General features: G+C 33.9%; 1 protein-coding gene across 1 annotated transcript; it reads left to right on the top strand.

The window, feature by feature from the left end:
- The first annotated feature begins 2,608 nt into the window (after positions 1 to 2,608).
- Positions 2,609 to 14,417, top strand: NTS (neurotensin). Its single transcript, XM_019434732.2, has 4 exons — positions 2,609 to 2,787; positions 5,045 to 5,106; positions 11,238 to 11,462; positions 14,067 to 14,417. Exons 1-4 carry the CDS (start codon positions 2,706 to 2,708, stop codon positions 14,217 to 14,219), a joined length of 522 nt encoding a protein of 173 aa, XP_019290277.1. The 5' UTR covers positions 2,609 to 2,705; the 3' UTR covers positions 14,220 to 14,417.
- The last annotated feature ends 1,557 nt before the right edge of the window (positions 14,418 to 15,974 follow it).

Here is a 15,974-nt window from a genome sequence, read left to right as displayed (position 1 = left end):
TTGCTTGAAGTCACCAGAGCTAAAAAAAAAAAAAAAAAAAAAAAAAAAAAAAAAAAAGGAAGGGGGTAATTAACAGATTTTTTAAAATATACAAATTAGAGATCAGATAAAGTTTATCTATATCATAATTTTACCACAAAAATTTACGTATCTTTTTTTCCTTTAGAAGAAAAATAGTTTCTAGCGTCTTATTTGATTTTGGATCATTTGACGTTAGTTAACACATTTTCCCTCAATTCTTTCAGATTTATTATATATTTAAAACAATTCTCACATTTACAGCTATATTCAAGTGATATTTTGTCAACATTCACTTGAGCTTTATTTATTAATCACATGAGGACAATAGGAATCGCACTTCCTTTTTACGAGTAGGCTGCTATCACACATTTTTTAAAGATTATTCTTTGTATTGGCAATCCAAAAGCAGATAAAACAACTAATTTAACTATCACGCAAAGAATAACAATATAAAGTTCCTTTATTTTTTTTAATCAAAGTGGCTTTAAGGGATTCTATCACTAAGATAATGAGAAGAAAGTAAATATAATCTTCAGAATTCTAATTAAGTGTAAATAAAAAAACCTTTTAAATTTCTGTTGCGCCCTCTTGTGGTAGGAAAGCAAATGTTTAGAAGTATACATTTCACATTTCTTTGCCAATTAATTACCCTTCATTGAAATTTTTTCAAGTGAGTCATGTTCAATATTGTGTTTTATGTTAAGTTCATAAAACAAACTAAAAGTAATAGAAATATCACCTATTGTTAAATTCCTGAACATTAAATTATATGAATGATTCCCTGCTATTTTAAATAATTACTAAATGTTTGGAATTTACCCTTTTTCTTAAGTTTAAAGTAAAATAGAGAAGTTACTATCATAGAATATACCGTAAAATATAAATCAACTCTCTATAGAGAATAATCCAGATTATTTTGTCTATCATTATTACATGATTGATATATTTAAAAAGTGAACAAGTCTCAGACACTTTTACCTTCAAATATTCACATTCCTAACAGCGTGCCATTTTCAGATCATTCCATGTATCTTGAAATACTTAATGCAAGAATAAAGCTTCACTTCAAAAGAGCAATTATTTTCCTGAGAACCTAGGAAATGAGCATCATTGTGGCTTACAAAGTAAGATGTGAAGACACTGTCTCAGAAATCTGACTTTGGTAGATGGTGGTTATTTAGGATTGTTTCCTTTCCAAAAGTACAATTTCACTTTTATAACAGGGAAAAAAAATATGCAATGGTGAAAAACAGTGAGAAGGGGTTATAAGAAGATTAGGATATAGCATCCAATGAATCCAAAAGGGGCAGAGCAATGCAGACAGAAAAATGAGTAAAGTATCAGAAAACATCAATCAGTGATATAATAATATGCATTTCCACCTATTAACGGACAAATAATTTACAGTTGGATTTCATAGACATGACATTGTTTTTCTAAGACGTTTAACCAAAATTCAACATACACAATTCAGTCATTCTCCCAGTTACTTAAAATAAAAACTTACAATGTGTTAGGAAATAATGTCCTATTCCTTAGAGCTACTAGTTTTTTTTTAATGTTTATTTTTATTTTTGACACAGAGAGAGACAGAGCATGAGCCAGAGAGGGGCAGAGAGAGGGGGAGACACAGGAGGCTCCCAGCTGTCAGCACAGAGCCGGACGCGGGGCTTGAACTCACGAGCCGTGAGATCATGACCTGAGCCAGAGCTGGACACTCAACCAACTGAGCTACCCAGGCGCCCCTAGTTTTTCTTTTTTAATTGTATTTTTTCTTAATCCCTATATCTTAACTGATTCTCTGATCATCTTCCAGTTTCTCCCTTTTTCTAGCATTCATTATCTAAAACCTATATTAGTCCCTAAATCACAAAACATTTGCTCACAAGTGTGGGTTATCAGAAAAGAACCCCAGGGGCGCCTGGGTGGCTCAGTCGGTTGAGCTTCCGACTTCGGCTCAGGTCATGACCTCACAGTTTGTGAGTTGGAGCCCCGCATCAGGCTCTGTGCTAACCGCTTGCTCAGAGCCTGGAGCCTGCTTCAGATTCTGTGTCTCCTTCTCTCTCTGCCCCTCCCCTGCTCACGCTTTGTCTCACTCTGTTTCTCAAAAATAAATCAATGTAAAAAAATTAAAAAAAAATCTTTTAAGAAAAGAACCCCAACTCCTTAAGCACTTCCAAGCCTTAAAAATAACTGATTTCATGTATTTATCCTGGAGATTGTATTTATATTAGAAATATCAGATCCCTTGCCTCACAAAATCAAGATAACAACTTCTTGGAGTCAGGAATGAGAGGAAATGGGGCAAAAGAGATCCTGTAAGTTTTTTTCCAGTATGCTCTATATGGAATTGCTTTAGAATGACTCCTGTGCGTCAGAATTCCGGAGCAATTAGGGAAGATGTCACTTTCATTTGAAGTTCAGAAGTGGGGGAGGAGAGTGGGGGGGACAAAGGAAAAGGGGAGGAGGAAGTGGAGAGAGGAGAGGAGGGGTAGAGACGAAGGAGGGCACATCCTGAAAAGATAATCCCTGTACTATCATGACATCATCCTTCTACATGTATATATAGGGAATGGCCAAAGCATCTCTCATAGTTCACTTTCAAAGTCAGCTGAAGGCAGAGGAAGAGCTAGAGAAAGCCCCTTTCAGAGCATCTGTGACGTTTATGGACTTGGCTTGCTAGAATGCTCAAGATGATGGCAGCAATGAAAATCCAGCTGGTATGCATGATACTTCTGGCTCTCAGCTCCTGGAGTCTGTGCTCAGGTAAGCGCAGCTGCATTTCACAATTCCCTGAAGTGATTTCTTTTTTCTTTTTTTTTACACTGTGCTGCTACTTATGTTAATGCAGCCGGGAAGAAGAGCTTCTCCTTTATTCTGTATTTGCTTTTTAGTGATAGAAACTGAATATATTCATTCTCTGTCTTTATGATTACAAAAACTGAAAGATTTCATTTCTCTTTTTAAATCTGCAAGGTAATAAAAAGATTTCAATGAAATCTTCATGCTCTCCCTTTGGAATGTGACCACCAGAGTAGGGAAAAAAAAATATGTAGAACTTAAATTAGGCTGGTCACTATCTGATGAGAAGTACAGAGGCAGTGCCTGTCAAAGTGCAAAACCATAGTTAGAATCCATTCCATTCAAAATGCTTTTTTCTCATCCTCAGTCATTCTCTTAGGAAGCAGTGGCTTCTCCCTCCCCAAAATTATTTTCTGAATGGTGTGTATATGTTAAGATACAAACAAAGTGAAAACTGATGTTTAATGAGTAAATGAATGAACCATTATTTATAGAAAATTATTTCTAAAAAACATATAAGTATTCCAAGTACTTTTTGAAAATACACTTTATATAGTCTATGTGACAAATAAACATCTTATTAATTTAATTTTCTGCATGCTGTTTAAGTTGATATAAAATGTAATTGGAAAATTGGCATGTTTACATTAATAAAAATTCTTTACCTATAGATTGTTTTGCATGTGATAATTGAGAGACCATGTACTGCTCAATATCTATCAATAACTTACCTTGAAAATAAGATTTAAATTTAAAACAGTAACATGAAATGTTGCAATATGTTCCAATTAATGTTTGAAAAATAATTGAATGATCACACCAAAGTGGAAAAAAAAGCATAGGGAATAAATGCAGTAAGATCATTTAACCTGTTTTATACTTTCATATTTTATAAATATGACATGAAATGTTTAATTCAAACTCCTGCTGATTTTATTTAAATTATGAAATTACATCTAGCAGAAGATATAAATGTTATTTCGAAAAATCTTTAATTTCTTTTGATCGCTAGAAAAGATCTTGAACTGACTTTGCAAAACATTTCCATGATATAAATAGCAAATTTTCTACAATTATGATTTTAGCTATTACAGGAGGTTAAAGGTATAGTGAGAGTGTATGAGGAAAACTGGGTTATTGATTAAACACTGTGTTCATTCAGTCTTAGAACTTCTTGATGTAATAAGCCAAAATTTGTAGGGAATTTGGTGTACATTTCTCATAAATGGCTAAAGGGATTTGTCATTCCTTTGAAAAACAGATTTGGCCTTGAACAAAGAGGAGAAAAAGATCTCTGGTGTAATTTAATTCCTAGATGCAATGTAAGAAGTGGTTCCTCTAAGTGTGACACTTCTTTTTAATAAAAGTGTGTAGTGCAAGGAAGATAGTCATTGTAGCCCCTGCTTTGTTTTATGACAGATCAGTGAGTATGAATTAAGTCATCTTGCGATGGTGTTCTATAACTTTATTTCTATTGCTTATATATAGTACTCTCTAAAGTTTTCCTCTCTGCAATATATTCATCAGTGGAAACTGGAATGGATATCCTAAAAAACGTCAGAAGTCCATTTTCAGCACAACTACACATGTACTGAAGGACAGCTCCACTTTTGCTTAACCAATTTGCTTAATAGCCTGTGATTAAATAGCTAAGTACATATTTCTGAATTCTTATTTAAAGTAGAAAAACGTATCTTTCAAAGTATGTTTTGTAAAACAGCATCTCATGTTGACTAAATCTCAGTATCTTTCTTATTCTAAAATTATCAGTAAACAATTCCTTTTGGTTTGTCTTGAAAAAGTCTGTTGCACACACCTTTTCATTATAGTGTGTTTAAAATATCAATATGCATATAGTCTATATATGTTAACTATTGCTGGCAAAAATTAACCAGCATTTTTGATGAAATCTCTATTATATGATATAATCAGCTTTTTTTTTAAATACTGAGATTCAGTGATTAAACAACTTCAATACATCAATAGTTCTCTTGGCATAAAATCATGTGTTTATTTTCTTATAAGTGCTTCTAATATTCTAGCTGCCGGTTAGCCCAGAATAAAACCATAATTATTTTTTGAATATTATTTTAAGGATAATAAATACATAGGAAAACAATAAGCCTCTAAGACTAGTTTTTTGGGATTAATCTAAAGTCTGTAGGTTACAATATAATTATCTATGATTATATAGTAAACATGTGGTTTTGATTTTACTCAGATTCAGAAGAGGAAATGAAAGCATTAGAAGCAGATTTATTGACCAATATGCATACATCAAAGGTAACTTTTTTTCTTTAACCAAGGATTGAAAAACCTGTAAGGTCTTATTATAAACACGGTGTCCTTTTCCTATAGTTAATAACTTCCCATCAAGACTGAAAAGTTCATAGAGAGGCATTTACTTTTTCAGAAAATTTTCCTTGAGTTCAAAAGAGCTAAGGGTGTTGATGTGACAGGGACAGAAATTATAGTGACTATCAATCAGTACATTGCAACTTTAATTAAGTAGTCACATATTGTTTATGTGGAGATGAAAATGTATTTAAAGGAATCCTGTTTCCATTCCTATCACATCGTGTATGGCAAAGGGTATGCCTCAAGTTAAGTGTATACATGAAAGCTAAGTGACATTTTAGCCTTTTTTGTTATATTGGCAAGAGTAAAATGGAGTTCTAAATTAAAATGAAAGTTCATGACAATTCATGAAAGAAATGTGGTAGAGCCTAAAGATCAATAGACTGGCAAACAGAAGCTTGGAGATCTGATCCTGCATCTGTGACTTATGAACCATCTGATCTTAAATAAGGGGGTTAGTTAACATCGCTTGCCTTTGCTTCCTTACTTTTAAGGGTTGGAGTTTATGATCTCACATTTACATCAAATCCATGCCTAGATTTACATTGTCCCTATAACAGAAGTGTCATCTACACCTGCTCATTGCTGTTACTGAACCAACTGAGACTTTGTATACCGGACCCTTTTATTCCTCTCTTGGGGTCTTGAAAACAAGGTGCCTAGATCCCAATCTGTACTTAGGAATAAAAAACAATTACAATATATGTGATTACCATGCTACCACACAGTGCTGATTTCCCCAGAGTGAGTCAATTAGTGGGTATCTAAAGGCAGAAATAGAGAACCGGGTTCTCAACCAAAAGATGTTTCTCAAAGAAAAATAAATTTTGAATTGAGGCAGACCCCTGGTTCAATTACTATTATAGCCCTAGGATATTAAGGCAGAGGATTCAACAGATGTTATAGTAAGAAAGTAAAAGCTCAGACGTTCTGTCTAATTTCTGAAGCAATACCCCAACTCAGGTCTTGTACTTCAGATTTCTCTTCCTTAACTGAGTGAGCACATTCCAGGTACAACAATCCCTATTATATTTGTAGAATTATGTGGTTATAAGGGGAAATAGTATTTGGGAGCGTGGGGGTATTATTATCGGAAATCTAACAAAGATACATTGTCAGCTATGATCCTTAAAAGACATTTGGGGAAAATTTAAGTGCATATATTTTCACCATTGCCCTGATCTACAAAAGCTGAATGGACTGAGACCAAATATTTTCTTAATTTTATAGCTTTCATATCAGGAATGATCAGATTTAGTTTAGTCATTAAACCTCAATAACCAAATAATAACCTTAAGACAATGGATCCTTTGTTGAATACTCAGTCAGAAGAACAATGGTGACAGTGATATCACCCCAAAAATAGGAAGACAGGTGAAGTCAATCGTCTATGTTTAAAAATGGGGAAGGTTAGGAAACAACTTAATTTCACAGTAGAGATGTTACCTCCATAATTCTAAATTTACACAGACACATCAAAGTCCTAAATAATCCCCGAAAGCTAGTATAGTTTCGAGAGTGCTAGCTACCTTGTGAAAATGTGAAAGTAGAGTTGTGATTCCTTCCCTAGAGTTGCAAGGGAAAAACAATCCCAATTTATGGAGTGGGTTAGTTTTTCTTTTAAAAAGAAATACATAAATGGGACGCCTGGGTGGCTCAGTCGGTTGAGCATCCTACTTCGGCTCAGGTCATGATCTCGCGGTTTGTGAGTTCGAGCCGAGCCCGCCTTGAGTTCTGTGTCTCCCTCTCTCTCTGCTCCTCCCCTGCTCATGCTCTGTCTCTCTCTCTCCTTCAAAAATAAAAATAATAATGATAATAATTAAAAAATAAATACATAAAAATACAGGCATAATAATTTTTTTCTCTTTTATTTAATCTTGGAATATGTCTCTAAACAGATCATGGAATGAAAATTGAATCCCATTGCCTCCTTTCAATTGAAATAAGCAAAATACAGTCTATAATGAGAAAGCACCAAGAAGCATAATTATTTCAATTTTGCTGTTAGGATGGGAACAAAAGCTCATTCCTTATGTTTTACAGAACTATTATCATCTCTTTCTCCTTGACTCAATTGATTTTTGGTGTGTGTAGCGTTCTATGCAAATGAAACCCCCAACTTACGAGCATTTTAACTAAACTACTCCATTTAAAAATTTAAGAGAATAATAATTGATATTGGTAGAACTAACTCCATTATGAACAGCTTCAGAAAGCTTCAGGTTTCTTCTTTCCATTTTAAAAATAAAGTATGTGAAGAATTTCATTTGTGAAGTAAAGCTATTTAGACATTAAAATATTAATGTGAAAATTTGCTTAAGCAACAGAAGGTTGAGAGAAGAGTCCAAAGCTTGAAAAGTGGAAGATATTTTTTTTTTTCTCACAATACGGTTCTCTTTATTACCAGTGCTAGTACTTTCCTATTGTTCTATTCAGAAAGAGAACCTGGTATAGGATGTTTTCTTCAGGATCTCAAAAAGCTGCTATAATGTTGTAATTTTCTATGATCAAATTTAATGCCTTGTATACAGTAGGAGTTTAATAAATATTTTTGAACTAACAGTGAGAATCTAGGATCCATTATTAACCGTCACATTTTGTATTCAACTATAAAACTTCAGAGCTTCACCACAGATGACTTTAATTATTTTCTGTTCTGTGAAATGCTTGAATTCACAATTTGCTGGACTTATCTGAGTTCAGTGTATTACAGGGGATAAGTCTTCGTCTTATGGATTAGCTCCTATTTAATTAGGTAACAAAAATTTGACCAGAATCTTATTTAGTATTAAAAAGTTAAAATCAAGTAATGGTAAGTAAGAACCACAAATATTCTCATTTTCCTTATCTTGAAAAGAAGAGATGATATTCTAAATTTCTTATCTACAGGCTTAGGTCTATTATAAACATTTGTATAAAATAATGTAATAAGTAGAATGTTTATTGTTAAAGAAAAATTATTCATGACACTAGCTAAACATAATAGGGAAGACTTTATTCAAGAGGAATTACTGAAATGGGAGTTTTGCAGAGACTGGGCTCAATTCCAAATACAACAATGGCAAGTGTGCCTTTATAGCCAAGAAGCAGAGTGGGGGTCAGTGGATGGAATAAGAGGAAACATTAAGGCTAGAAGGAGTCTTGCTAGAAGACACAAGATTGTGATATTAGGGCCAGAAATTTCATCAAGTATCTGATATTTGATCAGATATCTAGGGTGATCAGATACCATGGGTGAGGCATTTGCAGTAAACAGGCTCAGCAAGATTCTTGCTAAAACTGGGCTAAGTGGATTAAGGACTGAGCCTGAGGTTGGGACCTAGTCAAGAAGTGGACTTAGAAGAGCCTGATTCTAGGAAAGAGAGTCTTTACCATTTTTCTGAATGAAATGGTTGAGACCTTACACAAAATGTTCTCAAATACATGATGTCTATCTACTTACACATTCTTCAGTCAGTCATACTTTCTCAGCTGTGCTTTTAATGTGACTTTAAATAATCGTATTATTGAGTCATGTAGTGACTATTTTAACTAGCAGAAAGAAATGAGATGATTAATTCAGTTTCCTCAGAAAGAAAGAAAGAAAGAAAGAAGGAAAAGAAAGAATCAGATAACATTAGTCCTGACTGGACTTTATGAATAAAGCTTTCTGTGGTCAAATTAGTTTGGGAAACTCTTGACACTGCATTGACTCCATTAGAAAGTTACAATGAATATTTGCAAGTAAAAGGCTCTGAGGATACCTACGTTCAAGAAATCTTTACATTTCCTTTAAATTCAAGTTTTCCAATTTACTTGACAGTGGAACTCTTTTAAAAACAGTGAGTGCAGAACTAGTGTTCTAAGAAGTACACTTTAGAAAGCCCTCCATTAGGGGCTCAGTCAGTTAAGCATGGGACTCAGGCTCAGGTCATGATCTCATGGTTTCTCGCTGTCAGCTCAGAGCCTGGAGCCTGCTGCAGATTCTGTGTCTCCCTCTCTGTCTGCCCCTCCCCTGTGCTCACTCTGTCTCTCTCAAAAATAAATAAATATTTAAAAAATAAAAAGAAGAAGAAAATGTAAAATTAAGGTATTCCATTAATTGGTATAATATAAGGCATTGCTGCCAGGTAATGGAATGGAGCATGTTGTCTCTAAGTTTCCCATAGCAGAAAAGTTTAAGCAATGTCTGGAAAATCTTATTCAAGGAGCATAGTTGAAAGTATTTCCAAGCTGGTTAAAACCACTGTATATTACATTATTATATATCATAATAATATTTGTAAGTAAATATCTTTATACTCATATATTTGCATGTTCTTAGGATAAAAGCTTAATCAAAGGGTGTGCACATTTTCAATTTTAATGCAGTACATCCTTCAAAAAGTTATAACAATCTACACCCAGATGAACAAATATTTAGAAAAGGAAGTGTCTGTTTCTCCATGTCCCTATAACTACACCAACAAATGTACCTAGCCTTTGAAAGTCTTCTGAGCTGATGGTGGCCAAATTCTTTCCACATATTTCTTCTTTGATGAGTGATCTGTGACTTGTTTACTTATATCATTTATCCAAGGCTTAAAATTTTTATTTTTATTATTTTTTTAAATTTGTGGATTCAACAGTTTCTTTTTGAAGAGCTCTACCTGTGTTAAAGATATTAATATTTGTGGCAGCTTTTACCATATAGCTTGCTTCTGGTGTTAGTTCAGGCTGTTAATTTTCCAGAGATGTTTTACACATTTATGTGTTTAAAGTTATCCTTTACTTTGTGGATCATGGTTTGGATAGTTGCTTAATAATCTAGGTTTATAGAGTAAATTCTGTATAATTTACACATTATTTTATTTTTACTTATATTTAACCCATCTGCATATTGTTAGACTACTATATGTCAATAGAGTTATAAGTAGATGTAAGTCCAGGTTTCCTGATAGCCTACTGTCCCAAGGATTTCAAATGCAAACTTTGCTGTATGCTATAAACTCATTTGTACTTGGACTAATTTGGGGGATATTATATTTTCTTCTGTTGGGTTTAATGTTTACTCTTGTTTTATTAATTCTCTCCTTTGATTACTGAGTCTTTAAAATAAATTTCAATAACTGGTAGAGTAAGTTCCTCCTTATTACATTTTTAGTCTTCCAAATCTTCTTGCTTATGCTCACACATTCATACTTCCAAATTAACATTATAATTACTTTGCCAAATCCCCACCGCCAAATTCCAGTCTTCCCATATATTCCAAATTGGAACTTTGATTTGCAATTGCATTACAGTTGGGGAATAATTCAGAGAGAGTTGACATATGATAGTATTTTTATTGAATCTTCCCATCGTGGTTGTGTGGTCATTCACGTGTGTGTGTGTGTGTGTGTGTGTGTGTGTGTGTCTTTAAGAAAAATGTATGCTTTCCTTCATCTACGCCCTTTGCAATTTTTGTTATTTTTTCTTATTTCACATTTAGTTTCTCCTAAGTCCTTATGTTTCCTTGTTTATTACTATTGGCACACAGGAAAATTATTGATGAAAATAGTGGTTTCAGACCCTATCTTATTAGAAAAAAATAGTAATTCTAGAAAATATTATTATTTGCGAATAAATTGACCAGCTGTGTTGCTGTTTATGAGAATTATCAATGTATGGAATAGATTAGTGACCCTACATTATTGTAATTGTGCAAATCTATTAATATCATCATAGTCCATGCTCCATTAGACACTAAACTCTGGTAGAGATGGTGTTTTTAAAATCTTATCTGTGATGTATACATATATATTTACACATTTACACTCACTATTATTTCAAAATTTTTGCTTTGCTTATGTATGTGTGCCTGTGTATAACTGTATTACATTTTTAAAAAATAGCATGTATGAGGAATTGGCACTAATCAATTCTGTGATATAAAGTTACTAAACTAATAACAGTGTGTTTATTAGGCTGGAGTAACAATGAGGCCCTAAAATGTAATGGCTTCGCGCAATGGAAATTCATTTCTTATCCATATGATACAAGATTTAATTACCTACTTTTTAAAATTTTAAGTACCTGTTTTTTTTTCTATATTTCAGACCAATAAAGCAGGTGTTTCTTCTTGGAAAATGACCCTTCTAAATGTTTGCAGTTTTGTAAATAACCTGAACAGCCAAGCTGAGGAAACAGGGGAGCTTCAAGAAGACGAGCTTATTACAAGAAGGAAATTTCCCACTGCCTTAGACGGCTTTAGCTTGGAAGCGATGTTGACAATATACCAGCTCCAAAAAATCTGCCACAGCAGGGCCTTTCAACACTGGGAGGTAAAGCAAAAACAAAATATGAATATAATTATCGTTATACTAGTTAGCTCTCATTTGTACTGATTTTTTTTTTCACTGCGATCATTATCATAACAGGAAGACTTACAAATTTTAAAGAAGAATAAACCATGTGTTGAGGTTAACATTCCTTCAGATCTTCAAAGTGTCCTTCAAATATTTGGAGTTTGGCAAAATATTATTACTTCAGTCTTAAAAGGGGGGGGAGTAATATCCTAAGGCAGATTTGATCCACATGCTTTTATTGTGCTTAAATGAATGGCATACTCAGGCAATTTGTGGCGGTGGTGTGCCTACAAAATTTAAGGACTCAAAATGTGTTCTTAGAAACACAAAGTCATGTGTATTATCTATAAACAAACACAAAACATAAAACACAAAGTTTCGATTTGTATTTGAATATATTAAGCAGATAAAACTGGAAAAAATCCATATATGTATATATTCCTATTTCAGTTGAATACGTGGATTTCAGGCATCTTTAGCATCTAAATTAGGTCCACTAACAGCCAAGACAGCCAAATCCATTATACGCAACTACACTTAAGTAGTGGATGAGTCGGTTGTATTTAAGGCCATGCTAGTGATTTATTGCCTTTGGTTTTAGAATATTTGTTAGTTTGAAGGAGGGAAAGAGAAATGAAATGCTTTATTGTTTTATTTATTTTTAAATGTTTATTTATTTTTGAGAGAGAGAGACACAGAGTGAGTGGGAGACAGAATCTTTAAGGGGGCTCCAGGCTCTGAGCTGTCAGGACAGAGCCCTACGCCGGATTCAACCTCATGAAGGGTGAGATCAGACGTGAGTCAAAGTTGGATGTCCAACCAACTGAGCCACCCAGGTGCCGCAGAAATGAAAATGCTTTAAAGAAAAAAAAAAATTCCCAACAAAGGTGGGGAGGCACCTGGGTGGCTCAGGTGCTTGAGCCTCCGACTCTTGATTTTGGTTCATGTTTTGTGAGTTCTGAGTTTGAGCCCCATATTGGGCTCTGTGCTGATAACTCAGAGCCTGCTTGAGATTCTCTCTCTCTGCCTCTTCTTTTATCCTCGCTCTCTCTCTTGAATAAACATTTAAATAGGTAAGTAAATAAATAAATTTCCCAACAAGGAAACCATTTCTCTCATATTAATCTCTAAGAGAGATTTGCTTCATCTTTTATATTTTGGGTTAACACCAACATTGGGACAGTGAGGGTGTCTTTGCTGCTAATATAACAATCCCTATACACGACTATCACAAAAATACCTTGTGGAAAAGAAATGCAAGACAGAACTTCTAGAGTTTATTCTAACTTGCAGACAAAAAGATGTTTTCTAGATGAAAGACCAAAAAAGCTAGGTTTAATTTACTACTCATCTCTTAATTCTAATTCCAGCTAAATAACTTAGTCTTCAAAATATTGTTTAAGTCAATAAAACTTGGAAAATGCTAATTTTAACATAGGGAAATGTCAATTGTGTGCTATTTATCCAGGGATTAAAAACAACAACTCAATAAACTATTATACACACAAATCAGGTGCTCATAAGATTAGAACTTTTGCTATTTTAAATATCATTGAGTGATTTAAAACAAAAACTATAATATCATTCAGAACATACTACAAATTATAGATTATGTTCACAGACAAACATGCAATTAAGAAATTAGGTTGTCTAACGGTAGTTCGTTTTCCTTCTCTGAAACTGAATAGCTGTGGGTTGAAATAAAGTACTTGGTGATAGGATTCAGTTCATATGCATTAAAATTAAAAACTTAACCTCCTGTTAGTTTTTCTTATAATGACCCTAAAGTTTAGAGGATAATCACAAGTACAAATACAATTTTTATCTTGAACATTTTTTAAAATTTCATATAAATTATGTGCAAAATTCTGGGAAGATTTCTAAATATTTTCTGCTAGCTGAAATTTGTGAATCGCAACTCTACCAGAAAGAAGTGTTCAGAACTAATGTTAGAATGTGGCATATTTAATGAAATTTGGTAAGATTCTACATGGAGATGAACTCCCTAACGTTACTGAATCTGAATTTGCTTCTAATTATTAGGCACCACAATCTAAAGAGACCTTTACTGTTTCACATGTGTTAATTTCTACAACTAAGCTAAGCAGAGCAAACAATCCTCTCTCTGAGACTGAGAAATGGATCTTTGGAATGGCTTTCAAGACAAGTCAGTAATTAACTTCAAGAAATATAAAATCCTATTGCCTTTTAAGGCCAAACATGACTTACTGAATTCAAAACTCTATGTGTGTTGTGATTTATGATATATTTTCTTAACATTTTAGTCTCTCTATCATAAATTAAAGCCTGAAACATACTCAAAGATGTACTAGGTATGTTGCTTCAGTTGGAGGTATCAGTGTATGGCCTTGAACAGAGAATCGGAAAAACCACGTTCTCATCCCGTCTCAGTCAGTTGACAGTCATCTGTCCTTGGACAAAACATTTAATTGTTTTAAACCTCATATATCTTATCCATGTATGTCTTACTGTCTGAATAGCAAATGAGATGAAATGTAGCAAAATACCCTGAAAGACATGCCACATGTACGTTTGATTCATATTCTGCCTCTCTTGCAGTTAATTCAGGAGGATGTTCTTGATGCTGGAAATGACAAAAATGAAAAGGAAGAAGTTATAAAGAGAAAAATCCCTTACATTCTGAAACGTCAGCTATATGAGAATAAACCTAGAAGACCCTACATACTCAAAAGAGGTTCTTACTACTACTGAGACGATAAATATTTTATTTATATGTGATTGTGATTCATAATCCTTCACTTAAATATCAAGTTATACTTGTGTGGTAATGTGACAGTACACAACTATTGTGTCTCTTCTTACAATCGTGGTTTATTGGATGTGATTTTTCTGCATTAATATAAATTGGACTAAATGTTTTAAAATAAATCTAGATCTTGAGCATGATAATGTGTTGTGTATAATTGGAGTAGATATTAATTAAGTCACATAAAGAATGTGTTGTAATTTTGCAAAGCACTTAGTGGTTTGTTTAAACAGTCAAAATGTTGGACATTTAAAAAAAAAATTAACATTTATTCATTATTTTGGTAGAGACAGAGGGTGAGCGGGGGAGGGGTAGAGACAGAGGGAGACACAGAACCTGAAGCAGGCTCCAGGCTCTGGACTGACAGCACAGAGCCCGATGCGGGGCTCAAACTCACGCACCGTCAGATCATGACCTGAGCCGAAGTCGGACACTTAACTGACTGAACCACCCAGTCACCCCAAAATGTTCGACATTTTAAACCAAATTATGAAGGATTATAATGGAGTTCTATGGCAAAGTCTAACCTATACAGCATAAACCCAAAACAAAGTAATAGTACTTCTTTTATTATTTGTTATATATATATATATATATATATATATATATATATATATATATTTAATTGAGAGAACTACATGTTCTTTTCAAGACTCACATAACTCTCTCAGATATGGGGAAGGTAATAGTGATAAAATAGGATCATCTTAAAAGGATGATTAATGAACTATTGTTAATTATGCCTATCTTAATGAATGATCTTCAGCTGAATTTGTCTGTTAACTAAACTTAATGGCTAGTAAAAAGCAGTGATCCATCAGAACCATGTTTCTCTGAAAATGCACTTCCATTTAGAAGAGTTACCTTTACTGACTTCCGCCACACACACTTTGATACAGTAAATCATAACTTTAGTTTTAAATTCATTGAGGAATTTGTGTGACTATTGTTTTTTTCCAAGTAGAAAACATGTTTGAGCCAGAAGGAATACTTGAAATAATTCCTCATAAATTTCGTTTAAGACCATACTTATGGACTCATAAGCCCTCACGGTCTATACATTCTGCCAATAGCTGTGGGTTTTTAGGTTCTCACTCTTGTAAGTGTCTTGAAAGTCCTCTCCTCACAGGGCTGCAACCTAGTTCATAGTCATCCAAGAGGAAAAATATCAGGATTTAAGTTGTGGAATGAAGGAGGCTTCAGAACTTCATGTACCTTTGATAAGATTGCCTAGGCTAAACCCTCACTCAGTAGGATACAGCAACAGCCCGAGTCTCTGAGTTTTTCTGGTAAAACCATGACTTCTAATGACTGCTAGCCAACCATCTTTCACCATCTTATCAGCTTCAACATTAAAAAGTACCAAAGACACTGATCCTAAGATAAAATTTACTTCCCAGTAATTAAGAGTACTACTCTGGGGGAGCCTGGGTGGCTCAGTGTGTTAAGCATCTGACTTTGGTTCTGGTCATGATCTCACTGTTCAGTTTGTGAGGTTCAAGGCCCAAATCTGGCTCCCTGCTTTCAGCACAGAGCCTTCTTTAGATCCTCTGCCTCCCTCTCTCTTTGCCCTTCCCTGGTGCGAGTTCTCTCTCTCAAAAATAAATAAAGATTAAAAAAAAAAAAGAGTGCATACTCTTGAGTCAGGATGTCAGATTCAGCCCCACTATTCACTAATAACCTTGGACAACTTTAACCTC

Source organism: Panthera pardus, unplaced genomic scaffold (assembly GCF_024362965.1).
Source record: "Panthera pardus isolate Hobbes unplaced genomic scaffold, ASM2436296v1 HiC_scaffold_6, whole genome shotgun sequence".
In the NCBI taxonomy this organism is placed as follows: Eukaryota; Metazoa; Chordata; class Mammalia; order Carnivora; family Felidae; genus Panthera; species Panthera pardus.
Note: the sequence above shows the minus strand (reverse complement) of the source record. Positions and strands in the feature narration are given on the sequence as shown.

Excerpts from the sequence above, each read along its gene's own strand:
- NTS (XM_019434732.2), top strand. The coding sequence starts at position 2,706 with ATGCTCAAGATGATGGCAGCAATGAAAATCCAGCTGGTATGCATGATA. Across the intron at positions 2,788-5,044 it reads CTCCTGGAGTCTGTGCTCAG|ATTCAGAAGAGGAAATGAAA; the intron begins GTAAGCGCAGCT and ends GATTTTACTCAG. Across the intron at positions 11,463-14,066 it reads GGGCCTTTCAACACTGGGAG|TTAATTCAGGAGGATGTTCT; the intron begins GTAAAGCAAAAA and ends CCTCTCTTGCAG.